Here is a 21,758-nt window from a genome sequence, read left to right as displayed (position 1 = left end):
GATCAGCCGGGAATCCCGATTCCCGATTTTAGGGAATAGCGCTGGTGCGCGGGGCCAGAGCGGGATGGTGGGCAGAGGGATGGGGCATTTCGTGCTCACCGCTCCTGCCCTCAGCCCTCCCCTCCGCAGGTGCTGCCGGCGCTGGTGACTCATGTTGTGTCTGGCTAGGTGCTGTGGGTGGCACCGGGGACAGAGCTGGCTCCCCGCAGCCTGGCACCCCGAGGACGCTGCTCCCACCAGCCGGGACTGCCGGGCTCGGATCCCTCCCCGGGGTGAGCACAGGGAGCTGGGCAGCGCCTTTCCACCTGCAGCTCGGGCTGCCTCCTCATCTGCGCAGGATTTGAAAGGGGTCAGCTGGACACTGAACTACGGGCTCAGGGCAGAGCTGGCACAGCCATAAACCATTTTTACATACTGCCAGAAGCCCTTTTTAAACCCAGTTGTCAGGCTTTCCCATCCTAGGCTCCCTTCTAAGGTCACTCTGCTCTCTGCAGTTTGAGTTCCCATTTCCCCCCACGCTGGGGGCTGAGTCCTTTCTCTGGGGACACCATGGAGCAGGGTGGCAGAGGTGGCATCAGCCATRAGTCCCTCATAGGGATGTGCTGCTGCTCAGTGGGTCAGCCCTTCCTGGAGCATCCCAATCAGCAACCCAGGGCTGGGAGCCTCTTCAGCTRCACCCTCTGTCAAGCCATGCTCACTGAACACAGGGCAGGTTGRCTCCAACCTGTGCCACTGTTCAGATGAATGAAAACCCAGGGGAGTTTCATCCCTGTCAGGAAATTCCTAGGATATTGGGAAATGACGTAAAAAACCCAGCAGTATCCTGGTGACAGCCAGCAGGCCCTGACAGCCTATCTCTCCASTCTTGTTTGGAGGCATCATTTGGCTCTTCTCTTTCCTCCTCTTTCCTGCAAATTACTTTTCCAGATGRTTTTGTGACTGCAAGATCCATTAAAAGATGTCTTTGCCCCTTCCAATGGCTTTCTGAGTTACCTGATGCTGGTGACCCTCCTTAGCACTTATTCAGGAATTCATTTAGTCCCATGGTGATCAGTTGGGATGAAAAGCAGATGTCTCTGGTGTTATTGTCCCCATTCCCAGSGCTGCTCAGAGCCCTCTCTCCTTTATTACCCAAAAATACCATTGCTGAGCTCCAGATGGAGGTGCTGGTGCTCACAGCCCCCTTGGCACCACCGTGTACGATGGTGACACTGGGCTTGGCTGGAGCTGGTGGTGTCTGATGGAAAGATGTGTCCAGCCCCACTGCAGCACCCACCTGGACCCTGACAGCCTCCTCTTCCTCTCGTTATGATCCACTGGCCAGCTGGAGTTTTAAACCTTCTTACCAGAYAKAYTTTAGGYATRTGTAAACACCTCTTYATTAGAGARGACCTTTCTCAGGCTCTGASGATTTCAGGTTGGCTTTTGCACAAYAGTATTTGCAGAAGAGCTGAGTGGATGATTTAATTTATTTCATTATTTGCTTTGGGGTTTATTTGGCAGAAATGGACTCAATCCCACAGGAGCCAGTGGTGGGAGCCACGGTTTGTGCTGTCCCTTCCCATACCTGCCCATGGTTCTGAGAAGCATACTCCTCCCTGAGCCACTGCCCTCTGCCTGCCAAAAACTGTCTCAAAACTTCCCAAATGCTTTCAGATTAATGACCACAACCATTTGTATCTGTGCACACTCCCTACACTTTGCTGTGATGAGTTTGCTTCAGTCTCAGCCATCTGCAGCCCCCAACCTCTCTGTGCTGGCTCCAGCATCATTTTCTGCTGTGATCCCAGGATGGGTCACCCAGGGTCAGAGCAGCCCTTCGAGGGGCTCTTCCACACCATAGCAGTGCTTTATTTACTTTGCTTTCTAAGTGATATTACATTTGAATTAATTTCTATGCTTTTTAAATATTTTTTTTTCTGTCTCAGAGATTAACAAGCAATTCAAACTAATCTGAAGTGACTCATGCTTTAGRGACTCACTGTGCTCAGATCCACAGGGGAGAAATCTGGTGCCGGGTGGCATTTCTCTTGYTCAAAGGCTGTGATCCAGGCACGAAACACTGACAAAATAACCCCACAATGCCAGCTCAAATGGAGACAAAATAGGATAAAAACATAACTTTGATCTGGCTGGGTTTTTTTTACTCAGATGCAGCTGAGTTTTGGTTTAAGTAAATTGGTTTAAAGAAAATAACGAGCACAGACCCATTTCTTTATAGACCTGAGCTCCTATCTTGGCACAGACTGAAGTGCTTTTTCTTCTCAGTGACCTTTGCTTTGCTGACTTCTTTGGGAGCRTCTTTTGGCGAATAGTGGAAAGTGATGCTGTGTTCAAAGAGGCCGTGGTTGCCAAGGGAGCTGTTAGTCCCCGTCTGTTTAGAACTGCGAGACAGGAGCCCGGCTTGAAGGATGGCAGCTGACGGTGGAAAGAGCTAGAGCAATATCACAGCACTGGAGCACTTCAGCTGCTGCTGAAAAAGAGAATTTCTGTTATGACAGAGGCTGAAAGAGAGCATTAATCCTACAAAAAAAGGTCTAGAATCAAGCTGGTGTGTGAGATTTCCAGCAGTCTGAAGTAGGGAGGTGTTTCTTTATGCTATTTGGGACAACGATGGGCTGGAATCTTTAAATACTGCGCTTTGTAATTTGTTTCAAGTCAGGCAAATAGGCCAGTTATTCTGTGATTTCTGCAATTTTGAGCATTGCTGCCATGGAGAGGCTTTTGTGTGTGTTTTCCAGCATCATCCCTGAGCTGTATCTCCTCAGCCTGCCCAATGGGCACTGCTGACACTTTCCTTGGGGTCTAACTCTTGAGTGGTCTCTACTTTCAAATTTAAACTGTAGAGCTCAAATTTAAACGGCACAGTTCAAGATATCAACAAGGGGATAGTCATCATTGAGACACGAGTGATAAATTACATTCCATTGCCCTCAAAACGGGACTGGCATGGCCATTTACAGTTTTGGAAAGCTCCCACTGGTTCCCTTCATTTCCTGTTGTTGCTTCTGTGTTGATTTCTGTGTWSATCTGATGGACAGGCACCTGCATGKAACCAGATCTTGCAGCTCTACCTGTGCCCCCCTGAAGGTGTTTAGGATTCAGACACAGATGCAGGAATTGGCAAACAAGATTTAATGATCTCCCAGCATCCCTGCTTGCTGGTTTCCTGTGATTCAAACCTGGAAAACAAAAGCTGCCCAGGCAGTGTGATGGACTGGGAAACATTTTTTTTTGCAGGGGGAAGACCCAGCTGTGGTGGTCCCTGCCTGGCAGGAATCTTAGTGAGTACAGGTTTTAGCTGTTGAAATTTTTGGGAGAGAKTCCAGAGCAGCCTGTCCATTCCCTGCAAGCACAGACAGCTCTGGGTCATGCCCACTCTGTGCTGGGATAATCAGCAGTCATGGCCATGGCTTGGAGGTGTTGAACAGCTGCAGGAGGGCTGCCAGGTAGAGAGGGTTTTATGGCAAACACTATTACAGTTGGGTCATATTTAGCCTTTTCAGGCTGTGTTTCTGCAGCTTTTTTTCCTGGCCCTTGCTTTGTGATGGTGGCATCCAGCAGGGATGGGCTTTTCACAGAGGAGTTTGGTAAAAAGCTTTGCTGGAGCTGTACAGTTCAGGTTGGCTCTGGGAAGAGTTTGCCCCGGCGTGCCTCGAGGTGTTTGCACACCCGGTGGAGATGGGGAGGAGTTTGCCTCTGTGTTTGGTGCTTTTGGGCTGCAAGCAGCATGTCTGCAGTGCCAMCAGTTTGGGGTTTGGGGTGTACCCTGGGGAGGGTGGGAGCTGGCTGCCTTCCCCATCAGCATCGTGGCTCGGTGTCTCCATGGGAACAGGCAGCAGGAGCATCCTCCAGTCCAGTCCAGCCGAGAGGAGGAGGAGGAGAGGAGGGGAGGGGAGGTGGCTGCCACCTTCCCTGAGGCCATTAAAGGGCAGTGCTGAGCTCTAATCACCAGCCAGCTCTGGTCTCCTGGGGACTGGGGCCTTCTGCAGACTCTGGGCACATGTGCACGCTGGGGCAGGGGACACACAGCTCCTTCTGGATGATCCCTCCAAACACAGATCCCTCTCCCTCAACTACATCACATGGGTTTGTTCCCTACAATTACAGACAGGGGCAGCAAGGTGGCTGCTTTTTGTTCTTTAGAGAGCCCAAGAAGGAGAGAAGGTTCCCAAAKGARCTCCTGCTGRCCTRRTCCTGGTACCTTGTCAGCAGGGACTCCAGAATCCTCCTGTGCCTTGATACAAACACGATAAACTCCCATGCTGGGGCACAGTAACACACGGTGACACACGGGAGAGATCTTCATTCTGGCCCTTTGTGCTGCCTGGTTTTGCTGAGAGTGTTTCTGTGGTGGGATCTCACCCCACAACTGCTGGCACAGGCTTTCAGCTCTGGAGGGAAGGGAGTTAGCGGGGATGCCTTCACTGCTCTCTTGAAGTCAGGAAACTGGGAAAATTCAGACTGAATACCTCACCGCAGACCTGCTGTACACCCTCACACAAACACAGAGGAGCCCTCCTGGTGCATTGCCCCAACCCAGATGGATTGCAGGACTCAGCCTTGCAGAGCTGAAGCAGTGGGGAGGAAGGGAGTGGGTTAATCCCCTGCCTGTGCTGCATCGATCCAGAGCACATTAGGGATKCTGGAAGGAGGTCTCTCATCTCTCAGCAGGGACGACTGGGAACAGCACTAAATTCCCACAGTGTAGGTTTTTTGGCAGTTGGAAAAGTGTGAAAAATGCATGGAGCATTTAATGGCAGCCAACCAAGTGCCTGGCATGGCAGCACACATGGAGCTGGGTGTCATGCTCCCTGGCACAGCACCACAGCTCTCTCGCTGTCCTCATGCCCACGTTCTGCAGGAGATCCGGAAAGTTCATTGTGGTCCCCTGAAAAGATGTCCTTGGAACCTGGCGTTGAAAGTTGGGTCCTGGTGAACCTTCTCAGATGAGCTGGGACCATCCTGCCTTTCCCAGGGGAGCTGTGGCCATGTGGGATCACATTTATGCCTTTTGTTTGCTCAGGGCCTTGGCTGGAGTGGTGAACAGAGAGCTGCTGGGACAGGGTGTTCCCAAGGGACAAGTGTCAGTGCTGTGGCTTGGGGTCACAAATTCACACATGAGTTCTTGGCACTCCTTCCCTCTCTCCCATTCTTCATCCTCTGTTTTTATTCCTTCCTCAACCCCTGTCTGCCCTCTCCCACACCCTGCTCCCTTGCTCAGCCAGTGACTCCTGATCTCCTGGTGAGCCCCAGCAGCCAGGATGGGGACCTGGGCTCCGAGTGCCCGGAAGACAGAGGGAACTGGACAGGCCGGCTGGATTTCCTCCTCTCCTGCATCGGATACTGCGTGGGCCTTGGAAACGTCTGGAGGTTTCCCTACAGGGCTTACACCAACGGAGGAGGTACCTGGGCATCCTTTGGAGTGGCCACTCTCCCACCCACTGCCCTGGGCTGGTGGGATGTGTCCCTGAAGAAATGCCCCTTCTGCTTCCTGGGGCTGGGCACTCATTGCTCCAGGGTGAAGCTTCTTCCTGCCCCTCTGTGCTTGTTCAGGGCATTAAACACCCATACCCTTGTGTAGAAAGGACCTACCCCATCTCTGTATTCCTGGTTTTAGAAAAATCCCTGGCTCCATGCTGAACTGAACACCAGCTCTCCTGGTGTCCAGTAGCTTCTTGGTCTGGTGTCCTCCAGGACTCAGCAGGGTCAGTGAACTCTTGCCAGGGACTGAAGGAGGGAGTGAAGATTTTGCAATGCAAGAGCCCAGGGGGATGGTGCAAAGTGCTGGTTCWGCTCCTCCCAGAGGAATTGCTTATTTCACGCAATAATAACTGGAGAATTCCTTGGTGTTTGTGGAAGATTCAAAGAGGAAATAAATTTGGAAGCGGGGGGAAGCACAGCACTAGGTGAATCACAGCTCCCTTCTCCTGCTCTAGCAGTGAGCTGTTGCTTCTCGCTGTCTTCCTGATTTTGATGCAGATCCCCCAGAACCACACATATTGAATGACTTTATTCCCAGTCACAGTTGGATTTTCAGTGTTTGCTCTGCATTACTTTCAGGATTTTTTTTCCTTGCTTCTTGCAGGAGCTTTCTTGGTTCCTTATTTCATCATGCTGGCCATCTGTGGGATCCCCATCTTCTTCATGGAGCTGTCACTCGGCCAGTTCTCCAGCCTGGGGCCACTTGCAGTGTGGAAGATAAGCCCTCTCTTTAAAGGTGCGTGAGTGAAGTCCTGAGGGACCTCTGCAGAGTTCTTTGATGAGGACATGCACCAACAGCAGCATCCCATGATCCTTAAAGCCCTTGTTAGAATCAAAGGTTAAAACCTGGGGGAAGGTGTGGCAGGCTGGAATTTCGAGTTAGCTGTTTTTGTAGCTGCAAGATATGCATGACATTTGTCAGTCTTTGAGAGCTCTGGATGGCATGACCAGCTCTAGAAATGGCATGAAAATTATTAAGCMAATTATTGTACAAAATAGAGCATGAAAGCTAAGCAATGCCTGCTAAAGACAAAGGTAAGAGTAAAGAATTTCAAAAAGGGTCCAAATCAAATGGTTTTATTCTCAACATTGAGGTGTAGTAAAGCTGTTTGTATGAGGCAATGGATCATCAATMTAGAGAAGGCATGTCCAGAGGTTAAAATGGCAATGAGAAGCTGCCCCAGCAGGTGACCCTTGCACTCGTTGAGCATTTGGCTGCTGTGGTGCAGTGTCTGACCCTGCTTTTGGATGTGCTCTGCTCTGCTCCAGCTCACTCCTTCTTTACCCTCTCCTTCCTTCAGGCGTTGGCATGGGCACGATCCTCATCGTCTCSCTGGTGGCCATTTACTACAATATGATCATTGCTTACGTTCTCTTCTACCTCTTTGCATCCCTCACAAGCGACTTGCCCTGGCAGCACTGCGGCAACTGGTGGAACACCGAGCTGTGCCTGGACCACCACGTCATCAAGGCRGGGAACAACACCCTCCCCGTCAACATCAGCAACACCGTCAGCCCCAGCGAGGAGTACTGGAGGTAAAGAGGTCAGCCCGAGCTGGGCGTGGGGACGTGGCTGGTATCCAGTCAGGGAGAGAGTGGGGATGGGATGAGGGGTGAAGGATCTGCACATCTCACAGCACAGATGCTGTGATGGCTCACGGGTGTGGGTGCAGCAATGGGCTCGTGTGCTCAGCTGTGGGTGACATCACAGTTTAGCCACTGGCATGTGGGAGGTGTCCATGTTCCAGCGCTGCTTTGCTGGCCTGGAGAGAYGCTAGACTAAAATGCATCCCACGTCTGGAATGGCTGGGGATTTGCTCTCAAAGTGCCAGGCATCCTTCTAGACTCTTTAATATGTGGTGGAGAAATCACTCCAACTGTTCTCGTTTCTTGGCAAGGAGCTGCYGGTGCCTATGATTATTGACAAGGCTGTCTTGCAGCAGAGGCATTTCTAGGGTCAGAGAGCCTCTGGAAGAAGGCAGAGGCTGCTCATGGCTGCTCACTAGCAGCTCTCCTTCCTCCCTAGCCGGTATGTCCTGCACATCCAAGGAAGCTCGGGGATTGGGGATCCTGGGAGGATCCGCTGGAACTTGTGTCTGTGCCTGCTCCTTTCTTGGACTATCGTTTATCTGTGCATCCTTAAGGGAGTCAAATCCTCTGGCAAGGTAAGGGCTGGCCAGTCTCCTCTGGGGGGACCTGCAGCAATTCTCACCTGTGCCTGCAATTCTGCACATCTGGGAAAGTGAGACCCACAAACAGCACCCGCTGGGTACAGGACATTTGGGGGATACATGGCACACCCAGACACCAGCAGAGCTGACACACAGGCCCTGCTGCAGCCCAAGGACCCCAGGGTGAYGTGCCCCACCCTGGGGACAGGCCATGGGGACAGCACTCACGCTGTGCTCTCACTCCCAGCTCTCCCAGCTGGCTGTGCTCTCCCGCAGGTCGTGTACTTCACCGCCACCTTCCCGTACCTCATCCTGGTGATGCTGCTCATCCGTGGTGTGACCCTGGAGGGGGCCTGGAAGGGGATCCGGTTTTACCTCACACCCCAGTTTGATCACTTGCTGTCTTCCAAGGTGAGTAGGATATTGTGCAATTTGTTCAAGGCACAAAAATGAACCTTCTCCTGCCACCTCCAGAATGCAACGGAGGCAGAACTGTCTTTTCTGGCCACACCCTAACCTAAAGCTCTCTTGGTTGCTCCTAGACGAAAAATCTGTGTCCCACACCTTGTCTAGGCCAGTATTCCTGTGTGTCCCCACCTCATGCATGTGTTTATGGCTCTGCATGCATGGGATAGTGTCCTCCCCACCTCCCCTGAATACCAGGACCTTGGGCAGGATCCTCCCTGCCCTGTGATGGGCTGGGGGTGCCAATGGATGCCCGGGGTGGATTTGACTCAAGAAATCCAGCATGTGGAGTGGAGGTGGTCACCAAGACACCACCCAGTTTTTCAAGCACRTTTAATGCCACATGAGCTGACTCTAAAACATCCTTACTAGCCCTTCCATTAGCCAGCTGATCCACTATGAGTGGTGAATGTATTAATAAGGGAAGACCAATATCCCACAGGCTGTGCATGCTTGGGGTGCTGAGGAAGGTGTGTCCAGAGCTCTGGGAATGCAGATTTMTAATGCCACCTTCCTCATATGGAGGTTTCCAAACCCCTGCTCTCCTCAGAACTGCTTCCTTCCCCCAGGTGTGGATCGAGGCAGCCCTGCAGATTTTCTACTCCCTTGGGGTGGGCTTTGGGGGCCTCCTCACCTTCGCCTCGTACAACACCTTCCATCAGAATATCTACAGGTGGGAACAAGACCCATACCTTGTAAAAATCATGGGCTGGGGGGAGCCAGCAGAAGCACATGGTGCAGCAGAGTCACCTTGCTCTGCTCCTTGCACTRAGGGGATACCTGGCAGCTTGAGAGGAACAGAGGGATCTGTGGGAGAAAATTCTCATAAGCACCAAGGCAGGACACCCAGCTCAGAAGTTTTGGGCTGTAGCTGCTGAAAGCTGAGGATATTTGAGCTGGAGTTGTGCATGTTTGCCCTGTCCCTGTGTGTAGTTCACCAACAGAGATGGGTGTTGGACAGCTGGTCTGATCCCATCCACAGGGGAAAGAAAACTTGTGAGAAACCCCACAAAATCATCCGTTTGACACTGGAAAACACTTGCCATGAGAGGCCCTGAAGGACAGTCAGTGGGTCACCCTACTGGGGTCACCCTACTGGGCACCTGGGGCTGGCAATGCCACCGTGCACTGGTGTGGGGTGGGAAGGAACGAGCACGTTCAGAGCATCTTCTTCCTCCTCTGTAGGGACACCTTCATAGTGACCCTGGGCAATGCCATCACCAGCATCCTGGCAGGTTTTGCCATCTTCTCCGTGTTAGGATACATGTCCCAGGAGCTTGGGGTCCCTGTTAACCAGGTGGCAAAAGCAGGTGAGGCCAAATGGAGATGCTTTCCCCTTSCCCCTCTGCCTGGGTGTGCTGAGGAGCAGCCCTGCCAGGATGGGAGGCACCTGAGGGCGTCAGCATGACGGGTGGAGGTGAATGCTCAGCAGGGCAGGGGGAGGGAAGGGGGAGACAAGTTCCTGTTGTGCAAATATTGAGTAACAAGGGATGTCTAATGAAGGTCTGAGCCAGGAGCAGGCCAGTTCTCCACACTCTGCCCCAGGACCCCTCCTGCCCATCTTGCCAGAGTCCTGGCAGGTCCCTGCCRTGGTGCTGCTCTGCTGAGCTCTCCTCTCCTCCATGCCCCCGTGCCCAGCTCTGTCACCCTCTGCTCACCCTGCTGTCCTTTGCCTCCCCTAGGTCCTGGTCTGGCTTTTGTGGTGTACCCCCAGGCCATGACAATGCTGCCCCTTTCTCCATTCTGGTCATTCCTGTTCTTCTTCATGCTGTTAACCTTGGGCCTGGACAGCCAGGTAAGGACAGAGCTCACAGAGCCAGCTGTGGACTGCAGGCAGCCTGAGGGCTCAGGGGGCCCTCTCCTCCCGTGCATGTAGTTTGCATTTATGGAGACCATCGTTACGGCAGTGACAGATGAATTCCCCTACTACCTGCGGCCAAAGAAAGCTTCSTTCTCAGCCGTCATCTGCATCGCCCTCTTCCTGATGGGGCTCATCCTCACAACAGAGGTATGAGTGTGGGGATGGATCCATTGTGAGCACCAGCTAGAGACTTCTTTTAGGGAGAACTTAGGTCAAGGGCCAAGTTTTCAGATGTGTATTTGTAAGGTGAAAGAGAGATGAGCCCAGGCTTCCTGAAGGTGTGAGCTCCAAGGGGAGTGACACAGTGCTGTTCCCATCCCTACACCAACCCTGTGAGGACAGCGATATCTCTTGAGGCTGCTGCCTGCTCTCCCCAAAGTCAGAGGGCATGGGTGGAGGTTTTTTGGGATGATGGTCCTGGAGATGCTGGCCTCTGTGCTCTGTCTCTGCAGGGTGGGATGTACTGGCTGGTCCTGCTGGATGACTACAGCGCTGGCTTTGGTCTCATGGTGGTGGTGATCACCACCTGCCTGGTGGTGACACGTGTTTATGGTAAGGGCTCCTGTCCCCACAGGGCACAGGGAAGGATGGGCTGTCTGTGTGGAGAGAGGGATTTAGAGGGGACAGCAGGGAAACCAACAGCCTCACAATGGAGCATGAGACTCGGCTCCTATTGCTTGTTTCTTCTTGGCTATCACTGGATTCACCTCTCCAAAGGTACATGCAGTGCTGAGCCTGGTCCTTCAGGGACCACCAGCTCGCTCCCCCTCCTTCATCTCCCAGTTGGATGGGGGAGGCTGAGCTGCAGAGGATGCAAACCCCTGCTTGTGATCAGTGCAGGGCAGCCTGGTACAGGCACTGGGCTCTGGGGTAGAGAYCAAAGATTCTGAGTCCTCTCCCTCCTGCAGGCATAAAGAGGTTCTGCCGAGATGTCCAGATGATGCTGGGCTTCAAACCAGGGCCCTACTTCAGAACCTGCTGGATGATCCTATCCCCGGCAACAATGATGGTAACTGCTCATCTTGGATGGTGCTGGAGAACCATGGTGGTGTCACTATCCCTGGGTGACCTCCCAGTGTGACAGTTTGCACTGCCAGCATCTCCTGGCCCTTGGACCCTCCTGCTGGGAGGTGTCCATCRTCTCCAGGCTTATTTTGAGCATGAGACCTCTAGCATGACCTCATTCACTTCCCATCCCACCCAACAGGCTCTGCTGGTGTATAACATTGTCAAGTACCAGCCTTCYGAGTATGGCAGCTACCGCTTCCCCACCTGGGCCGAGGTCTTGGGCATCCTCATGGGAGTCCTCTCCTGCCTGATGATTCCCATGGGCATGGTGGTGGCTGTGCTCCAAGAAGAAGGGACGCTCTGGGAGGTAGGAGCTACTGGGGCCTGGCATAGCTGGGGAGCAGAAATGTGCAGCAGTAAGCACAGGCCCCTGCTAATCCAGTATCCTCTAGAAGATTCTGCCTCCTCCCTCCTGGAGGTGTGTGTTCCCMTTTCCCCTTGCTGCCAATGGGGTGTGAGAGATGGCACATCCCAAGGCATTTCCAGCAGTGCCGCTTCCCAGGCGGGTACTGAGTAACAGTGCTGCCCCAGGGGCAGCCCGGTGTGCATTCCTGCTCCCAAACGAGCCTGCTGTGCCCTGTGGGGAAGCACATTGTCCCCAGTGTGGGGTGGGCATGGGCACCTGGGACTTTGCCCCCACTTGGCAGGAGCAGTGACGCAGCAAGGCAGGCAGCTGCCAGCGGGTGCAGTCAGCCCAGATGGGATCCCTGCACTGAGAGGCTTCTCCCAGGAGCAGGTTCCAGAGCTGCTGGCTGCTCACAGCTTTCCCAGCCCTTCACTGCTCTCCCCAGGCTGTTAAAAGCAGAGCAGCACAGCTCGATGCCTTCCCCAGGCAGCAATCCCCAGCTCGAGCACTTGCTGGCTGTAACTGGCTTGATATGGGCACTGTGGCATGGCCAGGAGCCACCTTGGCCAAGGCTGACCACTTGTCTGGGTGGCTCTGACCCCAGAGCACMGGGCTTTAGCCCTACAATAGCCCCTCACTCCTGCAAGCCTTCACCACCAGCTCCCACAGCAAGGTGTTTAGACAGAGCTGCCTTCCCAAAACGCTTCAGGAAAAGCTTTTTACCCCGTCCCATCCTCACTGGGGGTTCTTTCAGTCCCTGGGGCCCATCAGGGCACTGCGAGGGATGGGTGAGCTGGGGAGTGGAGGGTGCAGGGTGCCTGTGCTCCCTCTGCTTGTCCCCTCACAGCGAGTGCAGCAAGCCAGCCGGCCGGCCATGGACTGGGGCCCGTCCCTGGAGGAGAACCGCACCGGCGTGTACGTGGCCAGCCTGGCTGGCAGCCAGTCCCCCAAGCCACTGATGGTCCACATGAGGAAATATGGGGGCATCACCAGCTACGAGAACACGGCCATCGAGGTGGACCGGGAGATGGAGGAGGAGGACGAGGAGGAGTCCATGATATGAGGGGACCCAGTGTCCCACAGGCTGGGTGGGAGCTCACCCTCCCATTTTGCACAGGTTGCACCGCAGCACTTCAGGACAGCTTTGGGGGGTCTTTCAAGGAGTGTTCAGGAGCTGCTGACCTTGCCAGGTTCCTCACCACCACCCTGGCCCCGCCAGGACAGARCTGCTGCCTGTCTTGGTGCCCACAATGTGTTTTTGTTCAGTGTGACAAACCGTGATGAGTCCATGTGTTCGTGTGACAGTGTCTGGTTGAAGTGTTGGGGCTGTCCCACTCCCACCCTCGGCCCCAGCCCTGCCGTCCCCACTCAGGGATGTCCAGGGTGCAGGGATATCCAGGCTGCAGGAGGTGGGGAGGAGGAGAAGGAGCTCCWGTGTGTTGATCTGTTCTCTGTGTGTGTTTGACTCCAATAACCCATAAACACATGTGAGAGAAGCTGTAACATCCTCCGTGCCCCGAGGACAGCGTGTGCCAGAGCACTCTGATCACACTGAGGTATTCCAGCAAAACCAGCACAAATCAGTGTCCTCCTAAAGCAATTTGACCTAATAAATGAGCAGTTTAAAACAAGTAGAAGAATAAAAGAAAAGACTTTATAAACAAACCAGGCTCTAGATCCCCCAAGGACCTTGGTGGGCCAGAGCAGCTCTTCCCTGWGCTGCCTGGCAGGGTTGGATTGACTTGGAAGAAGGGAAGAGAAGGTGTGAGCTGTCCCCCATGTGTGCAGGAGGTCAGGGAAAGGTTTCAGATGGACCCAGWACCCACAGAGGACCCCAAGGTGTGGCCCCAGCCCTGAGTGCTGCTTTTCCCAGAGAAAAGAGAAGGGCTGGCTTTCAGTGCCTGTGTGTGATTTTGGGTTAGATCAGCCCGTGTCCCACCTCCTGCCAACACTGCTGGCCTGAGGGTCTTGCTGAGCTCCTGGATGGGGCTGTTTGGAYCTGACACTGTCAGTGTCACATGTGCCTTCTACCATGTGCCATCAGCTCACCAGTAAAAGCTCTGTGTGACAGACCCTGCCTGGGTTATTCGGAGGATCCTCAGCATGGAAGAAAGGCATATCTAGAGGGGTTTTCCRGGCTTCCTAGGTGCATCTAGAGGGGCACAGCTCCCCCTGGTCTTTTTCYGGCAAACCTTTTTCTTGCAAAAGGCAAAACCCTAGGATAAACATAAATATTAGGGTCTATGTCTGGATTATGGATGTGGTCCTGATACACTGGGTCCAGCACTGTGTTCTGAGTTCCCAGGGTGAATTCTGGCAAAGGCTGCAGTTTTTCTCCTTACAGCAGAGGAAATGTAATTATTGCCTTTGCTCCTCCAGGAGTGTAGGATCAGCTCCCACATCTTGTCCTCCTCCCTACTCACCTTTCCTTGTCCAGGGATGCTGAGCTCATTCCTGGATAGCTCTGCCCTTCCTTTCTCCTGCAGGACAACTGATGGCTTCCCCCATTCTCCTCACCATATCCCACCACTGCTGCAGCCCATTGGGGTGATTGGGGGTCCCCCAGCCCCAGCTACTCCAGGCATGTGGGGCTCTGGCAGCACAACCGTGAAGCGCCTTGGGCTGCTGGCCCCGGGTTAATCATTAGAGTCCAGCCATAAAAGCGTGGCTGATGGAAAGTTCAGGCCATGGCGGCTGCGGAGCGGGGAGGGCCTGCCATAAACATTTATGGCCCCAATGAATCCCTCGCTCTAACCTTGACACTATTTGCTGAGCAGGAGGCTCAGCAGGTCATGGTGTTGCCCAGCCATCGGTGTGGGTGCTGGCCAGGGAGCCCGGGTTGGGCTGGCCCCAAAGGGGCACACACGGGGGTCTGTGTGGGGTAATGGATTTGGGTGTTTCACGGTGTCACTGCCAGCCACAAAGCACCAGAGGAACCAGGGATGTCTGACGCCTTCCCACCGCATGGAGTTGAAGCTGCTCTGGGTTGACCAAGCTGCTCCGGTCTCTGCATRTCTCCCAGCTTTTTCTACCTGCATGGGATCCTGCCATATTTCCCAAATCCCCACTGAGATCCTGGGATCCTCAGGGCTCTCCCTTGGCAGCTGCCATCAAGCAGCACTGTGCTGCAGAGCGCTGGGAGGGACAGAACCCARGCTGTGCCAGGGATGTGATTGAGGAGCGAAGCTGGCAGTGAGGGAGGACTCCAAGGGCAAAAGGCACTGGGGCAGTGGCACATCCCGAGGACACGTGTGCTGTGCCATGCGTGGCTGCCCAGGGCTCGGGGGACGCAGCAGCGGGAACATTGCAGTGCTGACACCTGCCGGGGCCGGGGCAGATGGCAGGAGAGGGGGGCAGAGGGGCAGATGGCAGGAGAGGGGGGCATAGGGGCACCCCAGGGCCGGGGGAGGAGCAGGAACGGGGCTTGTGGCAGCCTGAACCCAGTGCCCCTGATTGAAGGGTACGAGCCCCTGGGAGCCCCCCAGACCCACCCTGGACTTGCCTGGGGGTCAGTCTCACTCACCCTGCAGCACYAGCTTCCTCAAAATTCCCCCAAACAGCCCAGTGGGCACTCCCACCCCCATCCAGCTTGAGCACCTGCTGGGGGCTCCCGGACACCTGCTGACCCCAGAGCCCCATCGCTGGGAAAAGGACTGAATTGCAAAGAGCTGGGTCTGGGGGGCACACTGACCTCCCTAAAACCACAGAGATGCTGGAGACCAGGGGTGGGCAGAGTTCAGAACACCAGCATCCTTCAGGCAGCAGCCCCTGCCCAAGGCCTGGTCCCAGCCCTGATGCTTTCGAGGACAGCAGCGTGGTGATGGAGGGACAAGGGGGTGGCAGACAGTCTGAGTCACTGCAGTGACGGAGAATCATCCGTTTCCATGCTCAGAAGTTGGTAGCTATTTATTGCACTTGAACACCAAGAATAAAACTGACACTCGCCCTCCCTCCCATACCCACCCTGCTCCCCGTCCCCCCCCACCGCCCTCCCCAAACAGAGCATCTGATTTGAGCAGTGATCATTCTGTTCACAGCTGCAGGTTCAAAAGAGACAAAGGAAAAGGAAACAAAATCAATCCCCCCCCACCTCCCCCCCGAATTCCCACTGAATCCAACACGGTCACACTGCTCAACAGTTCGAGTGCACTTACAAAAAGAGAAGAGAGAAAGGCTTCAGCTGCAACCGTACAGACGGACAGACACGAGGGGACAGGCAGCTACCCCTCCCCGGGGCCTGATTTTTTGTTACGTGACAAAGCTTGGTATACTCTTAATTATAATATATTTTTTGCAATCATCTTAAATAAATATTTCCATAGAGATTTCCTGTAAGTATATATAGTTTTTATATATATATAATATATAAGAGAGAGAGATAGATCTCATTTTTTTTTCCTTAAACCACTGTTAACATATTTTCCCTGCTTGTCCAAAAAATGTTACAAAAGCCCTAAAATTGTGCAACAGTTAGAAAAAAGGGACAACAATCCAAAGAAGGAAGGAGCCACTCGATACAATCCCTTCCACTGTTTCCTCTCTCCCACTCCCTGTCGATGACCTGCAGAAGGGAAGGAGATTCAGATGGATCTGGTGGCAGARTGGCCACCAGCCCCTGCTCTGGTGTCCCCACAGCCTGCTCACAKCTGCATTTCCCTGTCTGATATGGACGGGCTGGGACCTGCACCCTGGAACATGGGCAAGGGTGAGATYTCTTCTCTGCTGGCTGGAGAACCTGTGCTGCATCAAGAGTGTGGGGTACACCATGASATGTGTCCTGTGGTGGGGAAGAAARGTCAGTCTGTCTCCTGGGGTGGTCAGGAGTTTATGGGATCTCCTGCTGGCAGATACCTCTTGGACTATGGGGCTGAGTGGCTGCCCTCTCACACGTGGCACTGCAAACCCCACCACAGGCTGCAGAGCCCACCAGGAGCTCCAAGTGGGAGTARGTGACTGCTGCTTGTCCGAGCTTCTGGGGATCCATGGGGGCATCCATGGGAGGAGAGGCAGGTTTGGGGTCAGACAAGGGTTTTGTGTCTGGCAGAGGGGGCATTTCATACGGGTTTGCGGGGAAAGACAGCTCTCCCAGCTGGAGAGGGGATGGAGGCCCTGGAGTGGCCTCTTGTTCTTCTAGACGGGATGCATCAGCAAGATGTGAGAAATTATGATGSTGCCAGAGGAGCCTGGTAGCCAGGAAGGGAAAACAGGCAGCTCCCAAATCCACCTGTGGAGCTGGGAGCTCAACACCACCACAGCAAGAGCTTCCAGTTAGACTCCTCTGAGGTGTGGGAGAGGTGGAAGAGGGGATGAGTTTGGAGGACTTCTGAGTTTGGTTTGCCCCAGACACCAGGAGACCAGAGGAGAGGAGCTCTGTCTGTGCCAGGAAATCAAATGTGCCACAGCTTGATCTCCAGCCTTGAGGCTGATAGGACAGGAGGTCCATGATGGTAAACTCCATCCCAACAAGGTGGCCTTGTCTATGTTGCTTATTGGGAACATCCCTGAACTTTATCATTCCCAGAGCCATGGTGTCATTGTTGGGGCAATGCCCAATTCCATTTGTCAGGGACAGTGTCAAAAGGAGAGATGTAACAGCAGCATCCCTGGCTCTTCCAGCCAAAGAAGGAGGGTGGAAACTTATTTGTATCATTTTCCTGCCAGTTTAGCAGAAATCAGGAAATGAGAAGGAAGACAGATACAGATGCTTTCCATGGACTCTGCAAGAAATGCTGGTGGTCCATCAGTGTTTACTGAGATGCTCTGGGGATTCAGGAACCCACTCTGGAGAAGAAGGGCAAGGTGGGGCAGAGAAACCAGGCAGGACAGAGCCCTAAAGTGCAGGTGCTTAATGCTGCCAGCATGGGCATGTTGGGAAGTTGAGTCTTCCTTGGTCAGGYTGCAGCTCGACTGGAAGACTAGAATGAGTTGAAACTCCAGACTCTGCTTCCCTTGAAAAGGAGTGTTGCAAGGACATCCAGCTGCATCATGGGGAGGTGACCTAGGAGAACCTCAAGGAGGAGAAACTCCCTGCAAGAAGACGCCTCAAAGCCTTCCTGGAAGCCAAGATGCTTCTCCCTAGAAGTGACTGTGGGTTCTCAGTGAGAGCAGATTGTATGTACCCCAACATCTCATCTGTCATTCTCAGCRAACTCTACTGCAGCCCCGGTGCCAGTCCTTTCTCCAGCTACAGCTGCTGGAGCAGCTTCACCCTCAGCCCACTCAAGGCCCACAGCTATCAGCAGCTTCAAAACCAGGCTGAGATGGCATCTGCCCTCCAGCCCCCATGCAAAGCCCTGCTGTGATGTCCTCCATCATCAGACACCTTATACCAATCCCCAAAAATCCTCTTGACACCTGGAGAGCTTGGACATCAGAAGATGGATAATACTGACCAAGGCTGGCTTCAGAGCCAGCTCTGGAGAGGGAGAGAGAGAACTGTGAAAGAGTTGAGTCCTTCCTTTAAAAATTAAAAAAACTTCAGCACTATATGACTACAGGAAGAAAAACAGATCTGTAAAAACACCTAAACTCTACCTTAGAAGCTAATTCTTTCCCTGCATGGATTTCCCTGCTTTGGAGTCAACTCTTGCAAGCCTATGGTGCACAGGTCCACCAAGGGCATGGGGACCCCCATGGGCACCCCTGGATCATCTCTGTGATTTGCCCCCAAAAAGGCATCTCCTATACATGTCACCAGCAGYCATTGCACTGCTGGCGCAGCAGAACACACCAACACGTTTCTCAGGGCCTGTCCATGCCCCAGCAGTTTAGACTTCTTCCCCTCCATCCAGTGGGAAAATATTTTTGCAGTCTGCAAGGATGTAGTTGCATTTGGCATGGTGGCCGTCCCTGCCTCAACAGAGAGCAAAGCATTCAAAACCACAGAAAAGGCAAAATACACGCTCAGAATTTACATGGAGGAAACATTTCCTCTTTTTTTTTTCCTTTTTTTTTTCCTTTTTCTTTTTTTTTTTTTTGTAAGTAGATGCTTTTTCTTTTTTTTTTTTTTTTTTTTAGGTCCAAAACGAGCAGTTTTTGTTCATTTCTTTGTTTTTCAACACACGCACCGTCTAGAAAGTTAAACACCATGCAGACGAAGAGAGTGGAGCTAGAAAGTACCCCGGGGCAGCAGCGCTGCAGAAGCCTCACGTCAGAGAGCGGAGAGGCTCCAGTCGGAAAAAACAGAATGTGAAACGGAAAAATTGCCRGAAAAACACCCACCCTCAGACCTCTGCCTGCTGGCAAAGAGGTGAGACCAACATTCCCCTTCCCGGCCGTGTCTTCTGTCCTGAAAGCCACGTGCCAGTGGCATTCCCAGAGCCACCGCTGTGGTTTGCCCTGCAGGAAGAGCCATGGGGTGCAGGAAGGCGCCGTGGGGATGTGGGTGCCCCTGGAGACAGGTGCCCCTGGAGATGGGTGCCTTCACCACCCAACGCTGTGGGACAGAATGGGAAAAGCCACCACGGTGTGAGGAGGGGGCTGGCAGCCGTGGGACCCCTGGKAGGAGCATCGTGGCAGAACAACCCCACTTCAAATGTAAACGCAATGAAAAACAGCAACCCCCGAAAATCCCCCCTCCCTCCCCACTTAAACAGTTGAATGTTTCTAGTTATTACATAAAGATCCATTTCAGCAAATACTCAAAATCAAGTTACGAAATACACGGTAGGTTGGTTTCTTTTCCCTATAAAAAGGCATGCGCTCAAAGGAGAAGACAGCAAAAGGCTTGTTTGTTTTCGTCGAAGCACAAYCAGATTCTGCAGTTTGTCACTAAAGCTTGCATTCCTTGTTGTCGCTGGAAGGAATCACAYGGGCGATGGAGGTTTGTGCCCTGAACCAGCAGCCAGCTTGGCTGCCCCCATCCCATCCTGGGAGTCAGGAGCAGCGGAATGCCAGTGCTGCATGTGGGGGGCAGAGGTGGGTGCTGGGGTAAAGGATCCAGGCTGGGTGGWGGGTGAGGAGGAGGGCACAGGGGCRATGCCRCTGCCCRGACACAGATGGGAGAGCCCCAGCTCCTGTCTGTGCCCCTGTGGTATTGGGAAGCAGTTGTCTTTCTCCTCCTCTCTTCTCCCAGCATCGCCGGTCTCTGCTCCAAAGGGAGAAGGGAGGGAGGAGGGAGAGCATCCTTCTTGGCAYAGCAGCTGCCTGGAGCCAGGGTGCAAACCTACTTGCCCTCTTGGGAAGGAGCCAGCCTGCACTGGGAAGGGAAAATAAACAGATAGTCTCTACTCACCCATCCAAACATGGCCCTCATTGCCCAGGTATGCATGAAAAATGAACTTTGCAAATGGATTGAATYGCTGTTCCCTGGCCGAAGCAGGAACTCAGGTCGGGAGCAGGTGGAAGTCATGGCGGCAGACAGAGACCTTGATAGCAGCAAAGCAAAATCCACCAGCACGCAGGGAGGATGCAGCAGAGAGCGGCTCAAAACTGCCCCCCTCTTCCTCGGTGGGCTTCCAGCAGAGGTGGGGATGGAGGTGGATCATGAGTCTGAGCCCAGTTCAGGAGATGCGCTGGGTAGTGAGGGGGCCCACCGATGCTATGCAGCCGACGAGGGGGGCCTGTACACTGGCCAGATGCTTGAGTTTAAGTTCATGGTTTCTTTTTCTGGTTCATGCAGAGGAAGCGGGGCCCAGTGCCACGACCCCRGCAGGGTGGAGGGTTTGATGGGATGCTTGAGCTGCACTGGCGGGGCCRTCATGTGTGTGCGGTGAGAAGCGAGGATTATTCCAGCGGGAACCAAGCAGCAGAGCCAACAGCCAAAGTCCCGTAGGTGAACATGTCGGAGGGGGTCTCCCCTTGGTAGTCAGTCAGTGACAAACCCAACACGGGCAGGGCCACACTTCAGCTGCAAAACACAAACGGGGAAGRGCTGGAAATTGCTTTGACCATCCCTTTGGCACAGCAGCCCTCTCCCCATTGCCATCTCACAGCAATCAGCCACCTCCTCCCGCACCACAGACCTTCAGACAGGATCCCACGTGCTGTGAGCCCCAATGCTGCAGTGAGCCCACAGCCAGCCTGCCCCCTCCCCAGATACTCACAGGGCTTACTGCGGTAGGACCGAGGGCGCGCCGGATCTGTGGAAGTGGACAATCTGCCATTTGCCATCGCGGCGGTGCCAGATGCGGGTCTCCTCGGACTGGGCAGTGCGGGGGATCCCTCCGGAGTCCACGTACTGCGTGATGCGGATGTAGGCGATGCAGGCGGACTCGTCTCCCATCAGGTGGATGTGGGGGTTCAGGATCGTCGTGTGCACGGGCTTGCTGTTCCGGGACCACACTGGAGAGGGGACAAGCACAAGTGGATTTAGGCAGGGGAAGGAGTTTGGGTGGCTCTTGCCCAGGCCGACAGCAATGTAAGAAGGGGAGGCACCTATGTTAAGCTCTCTCCTTAAGGTTGAGTATATGCTATGTAGGTGGGTTCAGGATGGGTCCAYCTAGAAATCAGCTAACCCAAAAACCCCTTTAGGCCCCAGCTGACCTAAGACCTCCTTCTGGGATCTCCCAGATCAGCCAGAGATGCTCCCACAGCCATCCTAACCYTATTCCCTCCAGCAAACTGATGGAGGTCAAGAAAGGCATGTGGGAGGKGTCCCTCAGAAAGCAAGTGAGCTACTTACGGTTTTCAAAGTAGAATCGGTGGAAATCCAGGCCTTCCACAAGGTTGCCCAGAGCCTCGGGCTCAAAAGCAGTCATCCCGGGGTCACACATCTTCCTGGGGAGACAGGAAGGGGAGAGAAAAGTGAGAGGTTATCTCACCACTTCTGGCATGAGAGCCTGAAGAACATAAACTCCTCCTGCGCAGGATGGCTCCCTCAGCCTGAGGCTGAGTGTTTGCATCATGAGCAATTCTTGCAAAAATCTGACCTCATCACTGCATTCTGCCCAACCCACCTCACCTCCTGCCCACTGACTGCAGCCAGGACCCCACCAAAGCAGGGTGCATTCTCCATCAGCCACCATCCACAATTAAACCTCCTCAAATATTGTCATCTTCTTTACAAGAAAGGAAGACGTCAGGGAAAAAAATGCATATTATCTGCTCTGTATCAAAATACCCCTGCTGCAATCCTCTGAGGCAGGGATGAAGACCTGCACTCACTCAGACATCACTAATTAAATCAGCCTTGGACACAGAAGAGGTGTACTCTGAACAGAATCAGCTCAGCACCAGAAAYCGCCTACACTTCAGAACAGCCTGTGGCAATCTTGATATAATAGATTCCACACATGCAAATACTTCTTCCACCATAAATCACATTTACAACTATTCCTGTTTCTGCAAGCCAAAAAACAGGCTCATCCATGACAGCGACACCACAGAGATGTGGTCAGCTGAGCACAAGAGCAGTGTCAGGCTT

The 21,758-nt window shown here is 53.6% G+C and overlaps 2 protein-coding genes across 2 annotated transcripts in view; one reads left to right on the top strand and one right to left on the bottom strand.

Annotated features, from left to right (window-relative positions):
• Positions 1 to 13,027, top strand: part of SLC6A7 (solute carrier family 6 member 7) — a 16,795-nt gene extending 3,768 nt beyond the window's left edge. Inside the window, exons 2-14 of the mRNA XM_057376072.1 lie at positions 5,225 to 5,405; positions 6,089 to 6,220; positions 6,786 to 7,020; positions 7,511 to 7,649; positions 7,932 to 8,066; positions 8,690 to 8,793; positions 9,306 to 9,430; positions 9,803 to 9,915; positions 9,997 to 10,128; positions 10,434 to 10,533; positions 10,890 to 10,990; positions 11,189 to 11,356; positions 12,243 to 13,027. Of these exons, the coding sequence (XP_057232055.1) occupies positions 5,225 to 5,405; positions 6,089 to 6,220; positions 6,786 to 7,020; positions 7,511 to 7,649; positions 7,932 to 8,066; positions 8,690 to 8,793; positions 9,306 to 9,430; positions 9,803 to 9,915; positions 9,997 to 10,128; positions 10,434 to 10,533; positions 10,890 to 10,990; positions 11,189 to 11,356; positions 12,243 to 12,458 (1,881 nt within the window). The 3' untranslated portion in view covers positions 12,459 to 13,027. The remainder of the gene's footprint in view (positions 1 to 5,224; positions 5,406 to 6,088; positions 6,221 to 6,785; positions 7,021 to 7,510; positions 7,650 to 7,931; positions 8,067 to 8,689; positions 8,794 to 9,305; positions 9,431 to 9,802; positions 9,916 to 9,996; positions 10,129 to 10,433; positions 10,534 to 10,889; positions 10,991 to 11,188; positions 11,357 to 12,242) is intronic.
• A 5,363-nt stretch (positions 13,028 to 18,390) lies between these two features.
• Positions 18,391 to 21,758, bottom strand: part of CAMK2A (calcium/calmodulin dependent protein kinase II alpha) — a 30,741-nt gene continuing 27,373 nt past the window's right edge. The window contains exons 16-18 of the mRNA XM_057376052.1: positions 21,018 to 21,112; positions 20,440 to 20,677; positions 18,391 to 20,243 (exon numbers count right to left, since the gene is read on the bottom strand). Of these exons, the coding sequence (XP_057232035.1) occupies positions 20,445 to 20,677; positions 21,018 to 21,112 (328 nt within the window). The 3' untranslated portion in view covers positions 18,391 to 20,243; positions 20,440 to 20,444. The remainder of the gene's footprint in view (positions 20,244 to 20,439; positions 20,678 to 21,017; positions 21,113 to 21,758) is intronic.

This window comes from Malurus melanocephalus, unplaced genomic scaffold, assembly GCF_030028575.1.
Source record: "Malurus melanocephalus ecotype Western Australia unplaced genomic scaffold, MMel_1.1 scaffold_269, whole genome shotgun sequence".
NCBI classification, from domain to species: Eukaryota; Metazoa; Chordata; class Aves; order Passeriformes; family Maluridae; genus Malurus; species Malurus melanocephalus.
This window is presented reverse-complemented; position numbering and strand designations above follow the sequence as displayed.